The sequence below is a fragment of the Podarcis muralis genome, chromosome 14, assembly GCF_964188315.1.
Source record: "Podarcis muralis chromosome 14, rPodMur119.hap1.1, whole genome shotgun sequence".
Lineage (NCBI taxonomy): Eukaryota > Metazoa > Chordata > Lepidosauria > Squamata > Lacertidae > Podarcis > Podarcis muralis.
In genome coordinates, this window is record NC_135668.1 from 11,066,178 (window position 1) to 11,088,453 (window position 22,276).

The 22,276-nt window shown below is 45.2% G+C and overlaps 1 protein-coding gene across 3 annotated transcripts in view; it reads left to right on the forward strand.

The window, feature by feature from the left end:
- Positions 1-22,276, forward strand: part of LOC114584574 (tropomodulin-2) — a 56,776-nt gene that overhangs the window by 9,481 nt on the left and 25,019 nt on the right. For all 3 annotated transcript variants that reach the window (XR_013390717.1, XM_028706556.2, XM_028706555.2), the window contains exons 2-4: positions 7,657-7,849; positions 11,923-12,079; positions 21,820-21,942. Coding sequence is in view for 2 of the 3 variants with exons in the window: in XM_028706556.2 (XP_028562389.2) it covers positions 7,724-7,849; positions 11,923-12,079; positions 21,820-21,942 (406 nt within the window). In the remaining variant the exon portion in view is untranslated. The remainder of the gene's footprint in view (positions 1-7,656; positions 7,850-11,922; positions 12,080-21,819; positions 21,943-22,276) is intronic.

Consider the following 22,276-nt stretch of genomic DNA (forward strand, 5'->3'; position numbering starts at 1 on the left):
TAGGAGATTCCTACACCTCTACCAGAGCTACAATTCCCAGCGTGTTTAGCAATCAATCCCTCTTAACCAGGGAACGCTGGAAATTGTAGCTCTGGCAGGGGAATAGGGGTCTCCTTACAACTCGCAGCGCCCTTGACAAGCTAAACTGGAGCAATTCTAACTCTCCCACCCAAGACACAAACATCACAGCTGCATATTTCTGCAAGGCAGAGGGGGTTGGACTAGATGATCCTCAGGGTCCCTTCCAACCCGACAATTCTACGACTCTATGATCCCTCAGAGTCAAGGGTGTTTGGGTTGCTCTGTAAGTCTGGATCTGATCCTCCACCTCTCATCCATCTGAAATGGAAAAAGACCAAGGAAGAGGCTTGTTCTTAAGTAGCCAGAGCCTACCAGTCTGGAAGAACTGGGCAATTATGTGAAAGATTGCTGCTATTAGCTGTAATTTTTTCCAAAGATGTCTCCCTTTCAACGAGGCTAGTCTGGTGTTCCCACGGAATGTTGTTATCGCTGTTTGCAGGGGGGAAGTGAAAAACCTCAAACAGCAGCCTGGGAAACTTCCTCTGCGGGATACCAAAGCCATGATTGCAAAATTGTGACCTTAGATAACCACAGGGTTGGTTTTTTGTTGTTGTTTTGAAACAAAGATATGTATATTTCCTGAACAGGAACAGCTACTTTAATGATAAACTAAGGGACGGCGTCACATCGCTGGAAAATGTATCGCTGCCTCTCCAAGTTCTGTGTGCAGAATGTTGCCCTCGTGTGAGGATGCAAAATCCTTTGCAGCAACAGAGCCATACGGTGTAGAGCAGGCATAGGCAAACTCGCCCTTCCAGATGTTTTGGGACTACAACTCCCATCATCCCTAGCTAACAGGACCAGTGGTCAGGGATGATGGGAGTTGTAGTCCCAAAACATCTGGAGCATGGGTAGGCAAACTAAGGCCCGGGGGCCGGAAGCGGCCCAATCGCCTTCTAAATCCGGCCCACGGACAGTCCGGGAATCAGCGTGTTTTTACATGAGTAGAATGTGTGCTTTTATTTAAAATGCATCTCTGGGTTATTTGTGAGGCATAGGAATTTGTTCATTTAAAAAAAAAAAATAGTCCGGCCCCCCACAAGGTCTGAGGGACAGTGGACCAGCCCCCTGCTGAAAAGGTTTCCTGACCCCTGAGGGCCGAGTTTGCCTATGCCTGGTATAGAGTGTCAGACTAGGACCTGGGAGTAAGGGGACCCCTGACCATTAGGTCCAGTCGTGGTCGACTCTGGGGTTGCGGTGCTCATCTTGCTTTATTGGCCAAGGGAGCCGGTATACAGCTTCCAGGTCATGTGGCTAGCATGACTAAGCCGCTTCAGGCGAACCAGAGCAGCGCATGGAAATGCCGTTTACCTTCCCGCCGGAGCGGTACCTATTTATCTACTTGCACTTTGATGTGCTTTCAAACTGCTAGGTTGGTAGGAGCAGGGACCGAGCAATGGGAGCTCACCCTGTCATGGGGATTCGAACCGCCGACCTTCTGATTGGCAAGTCCTAGGCTCTGTGGTTTAACCTTGTGGAGGGCCGGATTATATTTTTTTGGGGGGAGATGAATGAATTCTCATGCCCCACAAATAACCCAGAGATGCATTTTAAATAAAAGGACACATACTACTCATGTAAAAGCATGCTGATTCCCGGACACATACTACTCATGTAAAAGCATGCTGATTCCCGGACCATCCGTGGGCCGGATTTAGAAGGCGATTGGGCCAAATCCGGCCCCCGGGCCTTAGTTTGCCTACCCATGATCTAGACCAGTGGTTCTCAACCTGTGGGTCCCCAGATGTTGTTGAACTATAACTCCCATCATCCCTAGCTAGCAAGACCAGAGCTCAGGGATGATGGGAGTTGTAGTCCAACAACATCTGGGGATCCACAGGTTGAGAACCGCTGGTCTAGACCATGGATAGCTCCAGGTGAGTGTTTTGCTCCAACAAAGGCTGGGGGCCTTTGAAGCCTGCGTCTCCAGACTACCTCCTCCAAGCTGCATCCCCTTGTGTAGAACCTCAGACTCCAGAACCAGCCCCAATCCCACCTGAAAATGGACATGTCTCCTCGGTTCCAGAGGTTCCCTTCAGGTGGACTTCTTTGTGCTGCTGGACTGCTGATGTGTGGTGGGGACATCTGGTTCTTCAGGTTAAGGGGAAGGCTCCTGTGAGGGTCCGGAAGGTTCTTCTGGGGCCTCCTTTTTACCATATTTTTTATTAAGTTTTCCAAATACATTTCAGTACATAGTAAAACGTTTTTTTCTTTGTTATTTCCGTCGACTTCCCACCTCCTTTTCCATGGTGTTTTTATTTCTCTCCCTGCCTTCTCTCTCTCTCATATCTTAACAACGCTACTCTAATCTTTAGGTTCTTCTGTCGCTCATAGTTCAAATGCTGCTCTCATATTCATCATATAATAACATCTTTTTATATATAGTCCGAAAAAGGCTTCCATTCTTCTGCAAAACCTTTGTCACCTGGTCCTCTTATTTTGGTTGTTAACTTTGCTGCGTAGTCCATCACATTTCTTATCCATTCTTCGGGTGGCGCTGTGGGTTAAAGCCTCAGCGCCTAGGACTTGCCGATCGAAAGGTCGGCGGTTCGAATCCCCGCGGCGGGGTGCGCTCCCGTTGCTCGGTCCCAGCGCCTGCCAACCTAGCAGTTCGAAAGCACCCCCGGGTGCAAGTAAATAAATAGGGACCGCTTACCAGCGGGAAGGTAAACGGCGTTCTGTGTGTGTCTCTGGCTCTCCAGATGCAGCTTGTCACGCTGGCCACGTGACCCGGAAGTGTCTGCGGACAGCGCTGGCTCCCGGCCTCTAGAGTGAGATGAGCGCACAACCCTAGAGTCTGGCAAGACTGGCCCGTACAGGCAGGGGTACCTTTACCTTTACCATCACATTTCTAATCCATTCTTCAGGTTCCTTCCATTTTAGTGTGCAAAAAATCCTAGCTGCAAGTTGTAACATATATAAACATCTTAATCATCTTTTTGGGGACTTCTGTAAACCTTGGCAGAAAAGCTTCAGATTTTTTGGGGTCTCTTCTGGGGCCTCCTTTAGAACCACCTCAGGTGTCAACTCTGAGGCCTGACCCAGACCTGGCTGCCCACCTGTTGCCCTGCAGACTCTGACTCCATGCCCATAAAAATGCTCTTGTTGCACTGCTTTTTTGGAGGTTTCCCAGACATCAAAGTGGAAGGGTGACCCCTCACATCAACCCACACTTCTCTTCCCTAATGTTGAGCTCCTTCATTTTTCTCTAGATCAAAGGAAGAGGGGGGCTGGTTTGCATAAATAGCCGTATCGTTACATGGGCATCTTTGTCGAGATGGACAAAAAAGCATTGATTGACTCAGTCCATTAGAGAATGACCAGATTCGGTCAAATAGAAGCCTTTTCAATTGTGTGTGTGTGTGATTTTGGCCGGGGAGGGGGGGGATGAGTGCTTTCCCACCAGCAGAGTACCTTCTCGCCATCCAAAGACACATTTCAGTCAGTCAGAAACACTCAAACTTCTTTTGGGAATTATAGGGACAGAACTACCCCAAATGTATAGAAACATATTCGTGTATGCGACTACAGCAGCAAGAATGGTACTCACCCAAAAATGGAAAGAAGTCCCAGCAAAGGAGGAATGGATACAAAAACTTTTGGAATATGCGGAAATGGCAAAGAATACGAAGTCAAGATAACCTTTTTTAAAATAATAGAATGGAGATGGCTTATTGAATATTTACAGACACATCGTAAACAGATAAGAACATTGGCAGGATTATTGTAATAACCTGCAGTTTTGTAAGAGTACATATTTAAAGAAGATGAAATAAATGAGCAAATAAAGTTAATTTGGATATGCAGAAGATATTAGAAATAAATTTAAGGAACCGCAGAAAGAGGGGGGAAGGAAGTCAAGTTTCAAAATGTCAAAATGATTGTAAAATTGGTGAAATGTATAAACTTGAAAAGAGGGATGCGGGTGGTGCTGTGGGTTAAACCACAGAGCCTAGGACTTGCCGATCAGAAGGTTGGCAGTCCGAATCCCCACAACGGGGTGAGTTCCCGTTGCTCGGTCCCTGCTCCTGCCAATCTAGCAGTTCGAAAGCACGTCAAAGTACAAGTAGATAAATAGGTGCCGCTCCGGTGGGAAGGTAAACGGCATTTCCGCGCGCTGCTCTGATTCGCCAGAAGCGGCTTAGTCATGCTGGCCACATGACCTGGAAGCTGTACGCCGGCTCCCTCGAGATGAGCGCCGCAACCCCAGAGTTGGCCACAACTGGACTTAATAGTCAGGGGCCCCTTTACCTTTACCTTTATAAACTTGAAAAGTGTAAATAGATAAATGGGGGGGGGGGACACTCAGAGAGGGTGCAAAGCAGGACTGCAGAAAGGGTGGCCTGGGCCTCGACAGAGAGGCCTGGAGGCCTGCTTTTTCGTCCCTGAGCCTGATAACTCAGCACCCTTAACAAACTACAACTCCCAGGCTGGGGGTGAGCTATTTTCTGGTTTGCCTCAGGCAGCAAAATGTTGGCCTAGCCTTGTCGCCACCTCTGCCTGACTCCCCACCACTGCCGCCTGAGGCAGCTGCCCCCCTCTGCCTAATGGTAGGGTGAGCCATGAATGCCACACACCTCTCCATCCTCCTTCCATGCAAGCAAGAGGCATGATCACAGTTCCACGCCCCATTCCAGGCAGCCAAAAGACAATCATGGAGGCTCCCTACCCAGGACTTAAGAAAAGTATTATATAAAATACTGCTTTCTGGTCTGTGAACGCTGTGCTGTATCTGCAGACTGGAGGCAGTTGGGCTCCTATCTAAAGTTCAGTCCACATTAGATGAGCAGTGACTCATATTTTTGTGGAATAATCTGGTTATTTTGTGTGGGCAAGTACAACCCAATCATGAATGTGCATTAGATCCTTCTTCTTTTTTGCTGAGTTGTTGTTGCTTCGCTGCTGCGTACCTTGGCAAGCTCTGCTTCGCTCTAATGAGCCCCATTACCCAAGTGAGCAAGTTGCTTGGAGAGCATGCCAAAAAAGACAAGGAAGGAGGGGAAGGGAAGGGAATGAGAAGAACAGAGGATATGACCAATGAACTCTTTGAGAGCCTCAAGCTGTAGACGAGATAAGGCTCTCAGACAGGGCATGGCACAGTTTATTTGCATAAGGCTAAGGGTGGAGAATCCAATTAGCAAGGCAAGCATGGTGATCATATGATTAAATGGCAATTTCCTAAGAGCTGGAGAAGTAAACATTTCTTTCCCCAGCTGACTAGTGCAGAAATGAATCTCTTTTCTTTTCTTGCCCTGTACTGTGGAAGAAAATAATACTGGTGTAATGCCGTTGGAGAGAATGAGTTCTGAATGGATGAGATTTGAAACAACAGGTTATCTTGGTCCCTGGCTCTTATCTTTGGCTCCCACTCCTGACTGAATTGAATGCATGTTTTGTTCAGAATAGACCCATTGAAATAAACAAAGCTATGGTCATCCTGTTCGTTCGCATTAGGGGACAACTGTGAATAGAACACAGGATACACAACCTGAAGAGTGCAATCCTAACTATGGCTACTCAGAAGTCATCTTTCTTCTTCTTCTTTGGCGATCACTCGTAGCCAAGTAAGATAGGTAAAGGTAAAGGTACCCCTGCCCGTATGGGCCAGTCTTGACAGACTCTGGGGTTGTGCGCCCATCTCACTTAAGAGGCCGGGGGCCAGCGCTGTCCGGAGACACTTCCGGGTCACGTGGCCAGCGTGACAAAGCTGCATCTGGCGAGCCAGCGCAGCACACGGAAACGCTGTTTACCTTCCCGCCAGTAAGCGGTCCCTATTTATCTACTTGCACCCGGGGGTGCTTTCGAACTGCTAGGTTGGCAGGCACTGGGACCGAGCAACGGGAGCGCACCCCGCCGCGGGGATTTGAACCGCCGACCTTTCGATCGGCAAGCCCTAGGCGCTGAGGCTTTTACCCACAGCGCCACCCGCGGCCAAGTAAGATAAGTCTTCCATAAACACGGTTTTAATAGTGGGTCCATAAGTGATTGTGGAGGCCAATTCTTGATCAACACATGTTTCCACAGTGGAGACATAAGTTTCCAGGCAGGAGTTCACCAAGCGTGCCTTCCTCTTAGCATGTTTCTCCCTTTCATCCTGAATTTGAGCATCTTCAAAGCCCATGACACCTTTGGTAAAGGCTGTTCTCCAACTGGAGCGCTCGCAGGCCAGTGTTTCCCAGTTGTCAGTGTTTATACTACATTTTTTAAGATTTGCCTTGAGACAGTCTTTAAAACTATTTTGTTGACCACCAGCATTACGCTTTCCATTTTTAAGTTTGGAATAGAGTAGTTGCTTTGGAAGACGATCATAAGGCATCCGCACAACATGACCAGTCCAATGAAGTTGATGTTGAAGAATCATTGCTTCAACATCAATGGTGATCTTTGCTTCTTCCGGTACACTGGCATTAGTTTGCCTGTCTTCCCAAGTGCTCCTGCCAACCTAGCAGTTCGAAAGCACGTCAAAGTGCAAGTAGATAAATAGGTACCGCTCTGGCGGGAAGGTAAGCTGCTCTAGTTTGCCAGAAGCAGCTTAGTCATGCTGGCCACATGACCTGGAAGCTGTACACTGGCTCCCTCAGTCAATAAAGCGATTTGAGCGCCACAACCCCAGAGTCGTCCGCGACTGGACCTAATTGTCAGGGGTCCCTTTACCTTTACCTTCCCAAGTGATGTGCAAAATTTTTCGGATACACCGTAGATTTCGGAAACAATCTTTCGAGGAGTTGGAGATGGCGTTTATAAGTGGTCCATGTTTCACAAGCATACAGTAAGGTTGGTAGTACAATAGCTTTGTAAACAAGCATTTTGGTTTCCCTGTGAACGTCCCGGTCCTCAAACACTCTGCACTTCAATCAGGAGAAAGCTGCACTCGCAGCCCAATTCAGTGAGGCTTACTCCCAGGTTTGTGAGGTTGTGATTGCAGCCTTACTCCCCAGTTTTAGACCTCATAACATCTGTTCTCATGTTGCCACCCTCCCATGCTCTTAATGCAATTCTAAAAAATATTTTCCGTCTTGTGAATTACTGCTGGCTGGAGTACTTGCATTTCATTGATATTTTGTTTTAAAAAATCACTATTTAAATGTTTTCTTAAAGGTTCAGCCCTGTCCCTTGCCCATCTTTCAAAGAGGCTGTTAACAGTTTGCATGTAATATTTTGGAGACATTTATCTTTAAAATGGGGGCGGGCAAGGGGTGGAGTGTGAGCTCTAATGTGGATCAAGTCAGCTTTTGTAAAACTAATGCCAGTATTTAGCAGCAGAAAACGGCAAAGGATTATACTAATTCTCTTTGGCTCCTAGTTTCGCATAAGCTTGTTCATCTATTAAGATTTATTAAGGTTGCCAGCCTTCTAGGATTCCACAGGACCAGTGGGTGAGAAGAAAAAGCTGTTCTCATTTAGGAAACTAGTGTTGAAGTCTGAGGGCTGAACTACTGCCCTGAGATCCAAGGGCAGTATACAAATTTAATATTTATTTTTTTTAAAAAAAAACACACAGTCTGATGGGTGGCATATAAATAATAATTATTTTGTTATTATTAAGCAAAAAACAAAGAGAACTTTTTTTTACAGGGATCGGGAAGACTGACTCTTGAATGATTGACAGGCAACCTTCAAAGGCCCCTGTTTAGAAAGAGCCATGTCGGTGCCGTTCCGGAAAGAGTTGGAGAAATACAAGAATATCAATGAAGATGAAATTCTCAGCAAACTCTCTGAGGATGAGCTAAAGCAGCTGGAAAGTGTTCTTGATGATCTGGATCCAGAGGTGTGTACCAAACATGACATTCGTGTTTAAGAGCCTAAACAACTTAGACCCTTCATATCTGAAAGACCACCATCTTCCCTGGAGACTCTCTTAAGATCAGCAGAGAGGGCCCTCTTGGTAGTTTTACTGTCCTTGGAATTTCATGGGGTCCTTGGCCAGGCCAGGTCAGGAGAGGCAGACCCTCCAAGTGTCCCAATTTTCCAGGGACGACCCTAATTTAGAGAAGCCGTCCCGGTTTCTGATTTGATCCCGGAATGTCCTTCTTTTCCTTAGGACAGGGGTCAGCAAACTTTTTCGGCAGGGGGCCGGTCGACTGTCCCTCAGACCTTGTGGGGGCCAGACTATATTTTTTGGGGGGGGAGGGGAGAACAAATTCCTATGCCCCACAAATAACCCAGAGATGCATTTTAAATAAAAGGACACATTCTACTCATGTAAAAACACACTGATGCCCAGACCGTCCGCGAACCGGATTTAGAAAGTGATTGGGCTGGATCTGGCCCCCGGGCCTTAGTTTGCCTTCCCATGCCTTAGGATGTCCCTATTTTCAGTGGAGAAATGTAGGAGGGTGTAGAGTTATCTGACACCCCCCCCCCAGCCGCCTGAAGGCAATCATGTATAGGGAAAGTTTTTTTTTAATGTTTAGTTATGTTTTTATATGTGTTGGAAGCTGCCCAGAGTGGCTGGGGCAACCCAGTAAGATGCGTGGGGTATAAATAGTAAAATTATCATTATGGAATGGGATGCCCTTATTTTCATCAGAGAAATGTTGGAGGGTTTGGGCAGGGCCTTCTCTGTGGCAGCCCCTAAAGCTGTGAAATTTCATTCCCAGAGAGGTGCGTCTGGCACCTTCGTTGTACAACTTTTATCATATAGAACACGGGTGTCAAACACAAGGTCCGCGGGCCGAATCCGGCCCGCCAGACCTCGTCATGTGGCCCGTGTAGCCGCCGCCGGCCGCCAGCCTTCACCTTTTATTCTCGCTTTTTTTTTTTGACACAAGAAAGCCGCCTCTTCAGCGCATGCGCGGCAGCCTACAAGCCAGAGAACGTCTGCCCTCTAGCGGCGCCAGCCGTTCTACACAGGAAACCTCCACTTTACATGCATTCAGGAAACCTATGTTTCTGCTTTCAGAGCTAGTTATTACTTACATTATTACAAAAAACAGTAATAATTGAATGCAGTGACAATAATTTATGATAATAAAGAGTGGACACATAGTCCTACAGATACAACCAGCCCTTTGAGGGTGACCAAACTGCTGATGCGGCCCCCGAAGAATTTGAGTTTGACACCCCTGATATAGAAGATGCACCTCTTCACCCTGACACCCCATATGTCTTTAGGACCCACTCTGTTCTCATATAGTAGATTGTTTTATCTGATTTTAATATTGTAGTTTTACAATGTTGTAACCTGCTCTGGGACCTTCTGGTGAAGGACAAGTAAAAAGTCCAATCAATAAGAGTAATTGGATTTTAGCCTTAAGGATCACAAATCAAAATCTTCACAAAGCTCAGAGTTACATGTATTGTAAAACTCGACCCGTGGAGGATGAAGGTGAGTTGGTATGAAGAACTACCAAAATTTGATTGTTCCTAAGGCGCAGTTTCAAGGGGAACAATGTTTTTTTAAAAGGCTCAAGAGAGATTTTTTACTTTTTCTTCTTTGGTGGCAGCCATAGTGATTCTTTTTTTATTTCTCACAACATTTTTGTCACTGACTGAGGTGCTGTAGTGGCTATTTCCGCCCTCAGAGTGACAGCGCTTTTCAAGACGGGGGCTGGGAGGCATTTTTAGGGAAGTTTTTAATATTTGAAGTTTTATTCTGTTTTTAATGCTAAAGCCACCCAGAGTGGCTGGGGAAACCCAGCCAGATGGGTGGGGTATTAAATAAACTATTATTATTATTATTATTATTATTATTATTATTATTATTTGCTGTGGCTCCTCTCAAAACTGTAACCAGCCCTGTTTTTCTGAAATAAATGATATGCCACCCATTGGATAGACAGTAGATATTGATGGTATGTAATTTCACTTGCATAGTGCTCCTTGGAGAAGGATTGTAAGACTTGAAATGTGTTGGCGTTGGGCTAAAAAAAATGTTTTCAGCGCTCCTTTGGAAGCTCCTGTCTCATCGTTCTTTGCTCCCTAATGAGCACACGCAAGAACTGGGTGTAAAGTTAGAGATAATGTGGAAACTTGCTGAAAGTCCACCGTCTCTCAACTATCATCTGGCAGCAGTGATTGCAGCAAGTTACAGCAGTGGGAGAGATGGAAAACAAGGGCGAACACTAGCTCTGGCTCCTTCCATCCCGAACTGTTTTCTTTTTCTTTTTTTATTATTAAATAATTTTTTATTCAATACAAATTAAAATACATACATAATCACAACAAAAGAAAATACAAAAGAGGAAAACAAATACATCTATCCAAGGAAAAGGAATTCGAGAATATTTTGTCTCTCTTCATATTTACAGTTATTTATACCTTTATAAAATGCTATTCATGATAACACAGTGAAATGAAATGTAAGATATCAGAGTAAAGAAAAAGGGAACAAAAAGAAAATAAAAAGGTAAAAATAAAAAATAAAATAAAAAGGTAAAAAATAAGGACAAGACGAAATTATACAATTGAATGTAAATATAGATGGGAAATGTAAATATAGATGGGGAATGTAAATATAGATGGGAAATGTAAATATAGATGGGGAATGTAAATATAGATGGGAAATATAGATGGGAAATGGCTATGTATTGTGAGTGCTTTGTTGGAATGAAGTTATATGGCTTTAGTAGAAATGTTATAAGGAATTAAGTATAAATAGATTAATAGAAAATTAAAGGAAAAAATAAGGCAAGAATGTGTTAAGATAATTATAGGATAGAAAACAGAGGAAGATGGAAAGGAATTGCTGAAACAATTAATAGAAGTGGAATACAAAAAGGGAGGTGTGAGGAGGTCGTTGGAAATAAGTGAATGAAAGATAAGATATTGAAAATGTTTGAGGTGTTTTTAAACTGTTTTTGCTTTGTTTTGTTAGTTTAATGTGTTGGTGTTATGTAGTGTTTTTGTATTGTATTTGTATTGTTCTTTTTCTTTTCTTTTTTTGTTTGTAGTGTTGTGTTGAAAATGTTGGAAAAGTAATAAATATCATTTTTAAAAAAATGTATTGTGAGTGCTTATCTACTTTTAAAAATTTTTCATATAGGATCTGTTTTTTTACCATCCCGAACTGTTTTCATATCTGCTGTTTATCAGGATAACCATTAATTCATTCAAATGGAAATTTTACACTCACATATCTAACATACATCATAAAAAAAGATCCCACAGAATCTCCTGGGCTCCCCTTCTCCCCTTTGTGGGTCCTATTGTTAATCATTTCCTCCTACATCTTTTATAAAAATCCAAATCTTTTACATCTCCATTATATCCAAAATTCACCATTAAACTACAAGTGTTATTCCAATCCTACTAACAATTTTAACTGTTTACAATGATTTTTTAAGATAAATTATAAATTTCCCCCATTCCTTATTAAAATTCTGGTCTTCCTGATTTCTGATTCTTCCGGTCATTTTTGCCATTTCGGCACAATCCATCCACTTAATCTGCCATTCTTCTCTGGTAGGGACTCGACTACTATTTAAGAACGTGTGTCCCAGTCTTTGAAAATGTGCACCTGAGTTTGGGCTCCCCTTTCCTCTTCCCTACCCCTCCCCTTTTCCTTTTGTGTTGTGTCTTTTAGGTGGTAAGCCCAGTGGCGTAGCGTGGGGGTGCAGGGGGGGCCGGCCACACCGGGCGCAACATCTGGGGTTAGGGCAAATCCACGGGTTAGGGGGCGCAAATCCACAGGTTAGGGGGCGCAAATCCACGGGTTAGGGGGCACAAATTACTTGCCTTGCCCCGGGTGCTGACAACCCACGCTACGCCACTGGGTAAGCCTGCCCACAGGGCCTGCCTTGTTCTAGCTGCTCTGGGAACCTAAAGAATCGCTCTAAATAAAGACAGCAGTTTGCCATCCTACTGATTCCCTGCTTCCCTCTCTCATGTCTGCCTTGATAGAATGCGCTTCTGCCGGCAGGCTTCCGCCAGAAGGATCAGACCAGTAAACCTGCCACGGGACCTTTTGACAGAGAGCGGTTGTTGTCCTACTTGGAGAAACAAGCCTTGGAGCACCAAGACAGAGAGGATGTTGTGCCCTTTACCGGAGAAAAGAAAGGTAAGCCCTCATCTTCACGGATAGCCGAAATGGCAGGGCAGATGGGTGGCCTCATGCTGAAAATCAACTTAGCAATGGAAGTTCAGTGCCAAGTGGCAGACAAAAGGCAAAACATATGATTTGTATTCTTCTTCTTTGACGATCACTCGTAGCTGAGTAAGATTGTCTTCCATAAACACAGTTTTAACAATGAGTCCGTAAGAGACTGTGGAGGCTAATTCTGGATCCACACATCCTTCCACAGAGGGGGCATTGGTTTCCGGGCGGGAGTTGATCACGGTGTGGATTTGCCAAGCGTGCCTTCCTCCTAGCACGTTTCCCCCTTGCGTCCTGAGTTCGAGTGTCTTCAAAACCCAAGTCACCTTTGATAAAGGCTGTTCTCCAACTGGAGCACTCGCAGGCCAGTGTTTCCCAGTTGTCGGTGTTTATACTACATTTTTTAAAGATTTGCCTTGAGAGAGTCTTTAAACCTCTTTTGTGGACCACCAGCATTACGCTTTCCATTTTAAAGTTTGGAATAGAGCAGTTGCTTTGGAAGATGATCATCAGGCATCCGCACAACATGACCAGTCCAACGAAGTTGATGTTGAAGAATCATTGCTTCAACACTGGTGATCTTTGCTTCTTCTAGTACACTGATATTAGTTCGCCTGTCTTCCCAAGTGATTTGTATAAGCGCACCCTGATAAATTACAAATTTGGTCTCTGGTCTGCCCCCTCAATCAGAAGCTGTTTTGTCCTAAATCCACAGTTTGGCAGTGCATTTTTTAAAGGGCCAGTCAAAATGCAACAACAACAACAACAACAATTTATTATTTTTACCCCGCCCATCTGGCTGGGTTTCCCCAGCCACTCTGAGTGGCTACCAACCGAATATTAAAAACACGATAAAACATCAAACATTAAAAATTTCCCTAAACAGGGTTGCCTTCAGACAGTGAGCCAGCTTTTAAGTTTTGCAGAGTTTCTTTTCAGGGTGGGTGTAACGCAAAAGCGACAAAAAACAAAACCCCATAAAAATGGGCATGGTGTGGTGTAGCCATAAGGTCTGCACCTGGACACAGGATGGGGAAGATAAGGTCGTCCAGGTGTTGCATGAACTACAACTCCCATCACCCCTGACCATAGGCTTATGCTGGTTGGGGCTGATGTGAGTTGGAGTCCAACAACTGGTCAAAGTGGGGAAGCTGGTTTTCAAACTTCCTTAAGGCTGTATACACCCCCCCCCCCGCGAAAAGAAGACTGAGAATTGTAGTCAAGGGTGCTGGGAATTATAGTTCTGTGAGGGGTGAACTACAGTTCCCATGATTATTCCGGTGGGGTGCGCGTGCTTTAAATGAACACTGTGTATGTGAACCGTTGTATCTAAGGACAGGTTGTCTGAAACTGGACTCCTGCGAGTGCTGTCTTGCTACGATAACCTTTCGCCGTACGGATGAGCCCTGTGGGAGGCTTCCGGGTTCTTGCACAAGATGCGTCTCCTAATTTGAAGCTGGCAACACATTATCGTCGTTGCGTAAGGGTCAGGCGCGAGCGAGGCTGGCAGGGCGTGTGATCTATGTGGTGTTTCTGACCACAATATTTATTTTGGCAGAGCCTGTTGTATAAATGAGAGGGTGACGATTGTTTGGAAAGCTTTCGTAGCCTGATCCTCACTGGAACTGAGCTGCTTGGGGGGATGTTGCCAGTTCCACTTCTGGGAAGGAAGAAGAGGGGCGTGCTAGGAAAGGGGAACCAGCCTTCAGTTGTGAGAGCTGGCAATGACCGAGGGGGTGTGTGGCTGCCTTGGAGGCTCAGACCTGAGGTTACCCATCCTTCAGGCAGCGACAAGCCAGTCGGCAGTTAAGCAGAGGGACAGCCAGTCTCAGATCAGCGCACCTTGCGCTGTTTCAGATTTATGGAAGCGTTGGCACTTGTGCATTTGTATCGCGTGACATTGCGCTGAGACTCTCCCCGCGCTTCTTTTTCAACTGCTGAAATGTCACTTCACACACTAAACAACAACAAGGAACACGTCGGCTAATAATATACTAACAAAATTTTCATAACATTATACCGTTTCAAAATTCATAAGCAGAAGACATAACCCTCATGCAAATTAATTGAAACAAACACCACATTTTTCGCTCTATAAGACGCACCAGACCACAAGACGCACCTAGTTTTTGGAGGAGGAAAACAAGAAAAAAAAATACTCTGAATCTCAGAAGCCAGAACAGAAAGAGAGATCGCTGCGCAGTGAAAGCAGCGATCCCTCTTGCTGTTCTGGCTTCTGGGATAGCTGCACAGCCTGCATTCGCTCCATAAGACGCACACACATTTCCCCTTACTTTTTAGGAGGGAAAAAGTGAGTCTTATAGAGCAAAAAAATACGGTAGTTTATTGTACAAAACTCACATATACATGTACAAAACTCACATTAGTAACGGATATGACCTCTGCTATTTTTAAGCAGTGTTTGAACACGGTTTGGCATGGAGTCTACTAGTTTCGAACAGTCACTGTTGATTTTCGGATCCCTGTACCAGACTTGAATCAGCACCTGAATGAGCTTCTCCATAGTCGTACACTCTACAGCACGGAGGCGACTTTTGAATATAGCGCACAAATTCTCAATGGGATTTACGTCCGGGGAATTCCCTGGCCAATCAAATACCTGTATTTGTTGTTCTGTCATGAATTTCTTCACCACTTTTGATGTGTGACAGGGGGCCAGGTCCTGCTGCAATATCCCAGTACCGCCGGGATACCTCTTTTCCAGCTCTGCAAAAGCTCTCTTTCATAGAACCTCAATATATTGTGGCGAGCGCATCATTCCTTGTACTGGCTGCAGGCTTCCGACACCATCATGATCAACTGACTTTTCGTGTTTGTTTTGAGTACAAGATAGAAAACACGCTTTGCTTCAATTACCGTATTCTTCGCTCTGACCTGACCATAGGGCGCACCTAGTTTTCAGAGGGGCAAATCAAGGGAAAAAATATGATCCCCCCCCCCCAGCCTGTGCACTTCTCCCAGACCTTCTCCCTGCGATTGCGGGAGGTGGGGGAATTCCCCCATCTCCCGCAAAAGCCCACAGGAGGGAGAAGGGACTGACTCGGCCAGTCAGTCCCTTCTCCCTCCTTGGGGAAAAGCCCCCAAGAGCGGCGCGTAGAATTCCCCCACCTCGTAGAAAAGCCCGCAGAAGCCGCACAGCCTTTAAGGAGCGCACGGCTTTTGCGTGCTTTTGCAGGAGGTGGGGGAATTCCCCCATCTCCCGCAAAAGCCCACAGGAGCGCTGCTTTCCCCCACCGCCAGCCTCAAAGACTAGACTCTCCTGGCTTCAGCGAAAGCAACGTGAAGCCTCCGGAGTGCAAGCTTCAGAGGCTTCGCGTTGCTATCGCTGAAGTCAGGGAGCCTGCATTTGCTCCATGAGGACGCACACACATTTCCCCTTCATTTTTGGAGGGGAAAAAGAGCATCCTATAGGGGAAAAATTGGTAATTTGCACAAGGGCGTATAATATGTGCATGGAGTCACAAATAATAGGAATCAAATAAATGTTCCATAACCAGGAATGGTAGAGTTAGTAGGTCACTGTCAAAGATCACAGAAATGGAGGCAAAATGCCTTTCCACAGTCAATATCCTGCAAACCTGAGATGATAGGTGCTCTGAACATAACAATAGGGTGCTCCAAGCACAGCAGCAGACAGAACAGTTCTTCCAGGATAATGAACTGTTTCAATGATAATTCTTCATCAGCTGGCAATAATATAAAATGAAATCCATTACATTCAAATACAATACAAAGATTGAAATGACAGGCCTGCATATAAACAACCAATAATAAATACATACCAAATTAATTGTGAATGGCCATGGATCAGCAATCACTTAAAAGCAGGCATGGCCAAACTTGGCCCTCCAGATGTTTTGGGACTACAACCTCCATCATCCCTAGCTAACAGGACCAGTGGTCAGGGATGATGGGAATTGTAGTCCCAAAACATCTGGAGGGCCAAGTTTGCCTATGCCTGGCTTAAAAGTGTAGTAAGCTGATACTGTTGGCAGAACCCTTTTAGCTTTATAAAAGCTACCCACAGGTGTAATGAATCACATAAAATTTCAGGAAATTTAAAGATACAGTATCCAAAAATCTGGCAAAGAGAACACAAACAGTAGCCATATTGTCAGAAAACTTCAATAAAACAATTGAAATCTATTTCAGCATTCAAACTCCCCGGGTGGAGGGATATAAATCGGTAAATCAGTCTGGTTTCTTGTTGGTGCACACACGGCACTTGATCTATCAGCTCTCTTGTCCTTCCACACCGATGCACAGCGGAGCCCACTCCCAGCTTTTAAAAAATAATACTGTACTTTTTGCCAGCACCAGTTTAAAAATAAAAAGACAGGCAAATGCATGGCCGCATCACCACTGAGTTTGCTCCCCATGGACCTATTGAAACACACACACACACACACACCCGACCAAAAAAACACCCCTCCCAGCTTTGGGGACCCTCCCCCACAACTTCCAGATTCAAGCACTACCCAAAAAAGTTCTACCTTGAGACCTGGTCTGGGGCAAAGTAAGAGTGTTCTTTTAGATTGCACTTAGTGCCAAAGTGTGATATTGTGTAGAAGGTGCATGTGAGTCTATTGATGCTTTTTTTAAAAAGAAAAGAAAAGAAAAGAAAAACACGTCCCATGTGCAAATGTTTCACTCTGGAATCAAGGTTCAGCTGTACCTGTATGTAGCACATCAGGGGGAGGGACAGAAAGAGCGCCGCCGGAGGCGAGAGATTGAAATCCACTCTTCTTCCTGGAAAAGCCCTGCAGTTAGAAATTTCTCTCTCTAGCTCAGCAACTTTTCCCTTTCTTTGAAGCCGATGGCTTCACTAGGGAATACTTGAACAAAAAGAGCTCTCCCGTGTCAACCAGCTGGTTAAAAGATAAATGCTCAGTTGTGTGTGTGTGTGTGTGTTCTTTAAAGTCAGCTGTATGGTTTTGATTATGTTGTGGAATAAGCTGGGGGAAGCAGGGCGGGAGGAGAGAATTCCAAAAGCTTCATAGGAAGGCTGTGGAATCGGGAAGGAATTTGATAGAGCGACTGCTTGTATTTTCTTAGGAATCTTAGGAGGTTGTATGATCTTTGAAGGGGCACTGCTGTGACTATCATGCAAGGACCCTACACTTCTGAATTTGCCACTAGGCTATTGTACTTAATGGACCTCTTTACCTTCACTTTTGACACCTGGAATGTACGTTTTTAGAGCCCACTTTCTTTGTGTTAATTTTAGGTGAAAACTTTTAAATATTGTGCTTTAATACTGATGTTCAAGTGTTCCATAGCGAAGCCATCAGCTTCAAAAAAAGGGAAAAGTTGCTGAGCTAGAGAGAGAATTTACTAATGTTGTTGTTTAGTCGTTTAGTTGTGTCCGACTCTTCGTGACCCCATGGACCAGAGCACGCCAGGCACTCCTGTCTTCCACTGCCTCCCGCAGTTTGGTCAAACTCATGCTGGTAGCTTCGAGAACACTGTCCAACCATCTCGTCCTCTGTCGTCCCCTTCTCCTTGTGCCCTCCATCTTTCCCAACATCAGGGTCTTTTTCAGGGAGTCTTCTCTTCTCATGGGGTGGCCAAAGTATTGGAGTCTCAGCTTCAGGGCTGATTTCCTTCGGAATGGATATGTTTGATCTTCTTGCAGTCCATGGGACTCTCAAGAGTCTCCTCCAGCACCATAATTCAAAAGCATCAATTTTTACTATTTACTAATACACAGTTCTAATTGTTGCAACGTGCCCTGGGACCTTAAGCTGAAGGGCAGGTAATAAATTGCAGCACTTATTATTGTTATTATTGTTATTGTCATTGTCATTATCATGAATATATTGCAGGGGGAAATAAGGTTTTAATTGGCATTGCTAATATGGGGAGATGTACTAGCGTGGAGGCATTCCTTTGGGAGTTGTCATAGTATTGCTAGCTTCTAAGTCTGGAAATTATGAATCACCTCCCTAAAAATAATACAAGCAGCTAAATATCACAAGGCAAAATCAATCAACTCTGTGCATTATTTGTCTCTTGTTCCTCGAATGCATGAAGCAGCCTTAAACTGACTCAGACCCACCTAGTTCACTTCTTGTCTGGGTTCTTCACATTAGTAGCCAAAGACTGCTAGGTCTGGCGGAAAAAACCATGAAGAACAGCTATAAATTTACCTTTTAATTAAACTAATGCAAAGAGATGGTGAGCTCAAAGAGCTGGACCAGCTGCATCAGTGGCAGTAATGAACCTCATGCAAGATTTGGAATGTAGGGCTACATCCAGTGCAGTGCTAAGACAAAGCCACTTAAAGAATCATAGAGCTGTAGACTTGGAAGGTTCCCCCAAGATGAATTCAGGTCCAATCCCCTGCAATGCAGGAATTGCAAGAAAATAAAATACCGCATTTTTCGCTTTATAGGGCGCACCGGCCCATAGGGTGCACCTAGGGGTTTTTTTTGGGGGGGGGGGGATAAAGAAAAAAAATTATTCCCCCCCCAGGCACGGGGCTGGGGCGGGGGGAGCCCGAGCTTCCCCCAACCCCCAACCCCAGCCCCCAGAACAGGCTGCTATCCGCAAGCCTTGGGACCCACCAGGAGTTCCTGCCGGGCTCCCAAGGCTTGCGGATATCTGCCCGAAGCCCGGGGTGCGCTGTGAAGCGCTCCCTGGGCTTCAGGAAGCAGGCTGCTATCCGCAAGCCTTGGGAGTCCAGCGAGCACTCCCGCCTCGCTCCGAAGGCTTGCAGATAGCTTCCTGAAGCCTGGAGAGCGAAAGGGGTCGGTGCGCACCGACCCCTCTCACTCTCCAGGCTTCAGCGAAAGCCTGCATTCGCTCCATAGGACGCACACACATTTCCCCTTCATTTTTGGAGGGGAAAAAGTGCGCCCTATAGAGCGAAAAATACAGTAAATAAAAATTTCTGACAGATGGTCATCCAACTTGTTCTGCTGACAAATGTTTTGTGCTGCTGGAACATGGTTGCCTTAAAGAACTTCTGGTAACATGCGGGGGAAATCATGTTCGTTTGATTCCCACAGAAAGTGCTTTGTAAAATCTAGGGTCCATCGGATGATAGCGATCAAATAGGCAATGCAGCTTTGTGGAGACAGTTCTTCAGAGCCTGTGAGGTTTTGTGAAGGCTTCTGTATGATGGGATGTTCCCACAGAGGGGTGCTTCTTAGAGGGTTGTCAAATCCTTGGAAAGCTTTGCCTTTGTCATCCGATTCATAAAATGGGAGGAGAATGCACGTGATGTTCTAGCTCTGCTCTCGTCGGAATCCATAGGGAATGAGATGACGTTGGCTGGTGGGAAAACCCAGGCCAGGATGCAAATGTCTTGGAAAACCCTCATAATGAAAGCCAGCTGCTTAGTGTTCAGTTCAAGAAAAAGATACTTGGGCGCTGGCCGTGTTTTAAAACGAGCAACAACTGAATTTGTAGCATTTCTTTTAATTTTATTTATTCCTTTTGTGAAATTTATATTCTGCTTGAGTGTAAACAACAGTAAGTATCCAAACAAACCCCTGTGTTGCAAAGAGAACGCCAGCAATGTTTAGGCAACATGATGACCATATACATATGTAATAGACAATCTTTATAGAATTCCTTCAAACAATAACAAGTTCAAAATAAAATCTTAGTCTCAAAGTCTCTGAAATTCAGTAAATATAATCTCCAACACTGAACAGAGATTCCCGATATTGACTGCAGTTTCGTAGATCTTTGTCCGCGTTGTGGGACAATATAGAATTGCTTCATAAGCTGAAAATAAAATTTTACAGACGATGACCTGCATGACATATCACTTTACAAAAAGGAATTCTATAAAGATTGTCTGTTACGTATGTATACGGTCATCGTGTTGCCTAAACATTGTTGAGTGTAAACAACAGCAACCCTTGAGGCAGTTTGAAAAAAGAACGTTACAGTTCAAAAGTAACTGTAGAACAACATCTTTATTGGGACTACCTAAAAGGTCACAAAACATCAAGCAAGCTTTCCGGTTCTCCAAAGCTCTTCTTCATCAGGGTTCACCAACCTTTTGGAGCCTGGGGACAGATTGGCAGGCGGGAGAAATTATTGCTGGCACCACATCTGAGCCGCAACTTATTCTACTGACCACAGCAGGCTGCTTCTATTAAAAATAATTTCAGCAGGGAGAGGAGGCCCTGTGGGAGCCAGGGGAGGCCTTGTGGGCATGTGTACACCTGTGGGCACCACCCTGGGTTCTTTGCAAGATGGAGTTGAGCAGGTCCGCCAGATGTTCCTGAACGACAACTCCCATCTGCTCTGACAGGCATGGCCAATGGCCAGGGATGAGGGGAGTTGTAGGTCAGTAACATCTGGAGGGCGAAAGATACAGTGGTGCCTCGCAAGACGAAAAGAATCCGTTCCGCGAGTCTCTTCGTCTTACGGTTTTTTCGTCTTGCGAAGCAAGCCCATTAGCGGCTTAACGGATTAGCGCTATTAGCGGCTTAGCGGGTTTAGCGGAGGGCTTAGCGGCTTAGCGGATCAGCTGATAAGCGGCTTAGCAGATCAGCTGTTAAGCGGCTTAGCGGATCAGCTGATAAGCGGCTTAGCGATCAGCTGTTAAGCGGCTTAGCGGCTTAGCGGATCAGCTGTTAAGCGGCTTAGCGACCAGCTGTTTAGCGGCTTAGCGGATCAGCTGTTAAGCGGCTTAGCGGATCAGCTGATAAGCGGCTTAGCGGCTTGGGAAAAAAGGGGGGGGAGGAAAAAAACCCTGCAGGAACTTGCAAGACATTTTCGTCTTGCGAAGCAAGACCATAGGAAATTTGTTTTGCGAAGCACCTCCAAAACGGAAAACCCTTTCGTCTAGCGGGTTTTCCGTCTTGCGAGGCATTCGTCTTGCGGGGCACCACTGTACAGGCACTCTGCATCTGAAATCAAGTGCTGATAATCCTAGACAAACTACCAGTTAGTTTCCGGGCCCAATTCAAAGTGCTGGTTTTGACCTATAAAGCCTAAAACGGCTCAGGACAGCAATGCCTCAAGGACCGCCTCTTCCCATATGAACTTACCTGGACCCTGAGATCATCTTTTGAGGCCCTTCTTTGGGTGCCTCCTCCTCGAGAGGTCTGGAGGGTGGCAACACGAGAACGGGGCCTTCTCTGCAGTGGCTCCCTGTCTGTGAAATGCTCTCCCCGGGGAAGTCCGCCTGGCGCCATCATTACACACCTTTAGGTGCCAGGCAAAAATGTTCTTTTTCAACCAGACCTTTGCCTGACTTGATCTACATCCCATACCCTTTTTTAAAATGCTGGCTCTTTTGGGGGTTTTTTTATTGGGTTGTTGGTTTTGTTTTGATTTTATGGATTTGATATTTTGTGTGAACTGCCCTGAGACCTTCGGGTATAGGTTGGAATAGAAATTTAATAATAATAATAATAATAATAATAATAATACAACATTGAGAATATCTGAACACTCAGAACATCAACAGTATGGGTCTGGAAAGTGGAGAAACAGGCATCTTTTTTTCCTTTTTCCAACATTTGCCCGGGATGGTCAGCAGTCATGTGTTCCATGACAGCATTTACCAGAATCTGGGCATTCGCACTACACAAAGATCCATACAACTTCTCTCTGAATAAATTCTTAAGTGGGTGAACCCTGCGAGTCTTACTGATGGTTACATCACCACCATCCAGTTTAATTTGCTTTCTCTTCCTTTCCCCTTTTTCTTTTTAAAGGAAAAGCATTTATCCCTAAAGAAAGACCAATAGAAACCCGCACAGAGGAGAAAGTAACTCTGGATCCAGAATTAGAAGAAGCCCTGGCCAGTGCCTCTGACACTGAGCTGTACGATCTAGCAGGTTTGTTGCCATCTTTGAACAGTTGGGTTATCTCAAACTGGGCCTGGGTGTCTTAACACAGCTGGCAGCAACAGCCCTGTGGTTTTTTCCCCAACTCCTACCACGCTTCTCAAGGGGGCCATCCATGATGCTGCAGTATAAGCTGACAGGACCAAAAATCACATTCTGTTTTGTTTGTGTGTGTGTGTGAAATTTTGTTTTACAATTTAGAATATTCATTTAAATAACCTTAAAATATCAAAGACTTCCCTTCTTCTCTTTCCATGGTTCATTTTGCATAACATAAATCCCTGCATATTTTATACTGTATAAACTAAAGCATTCAGTATTCCAT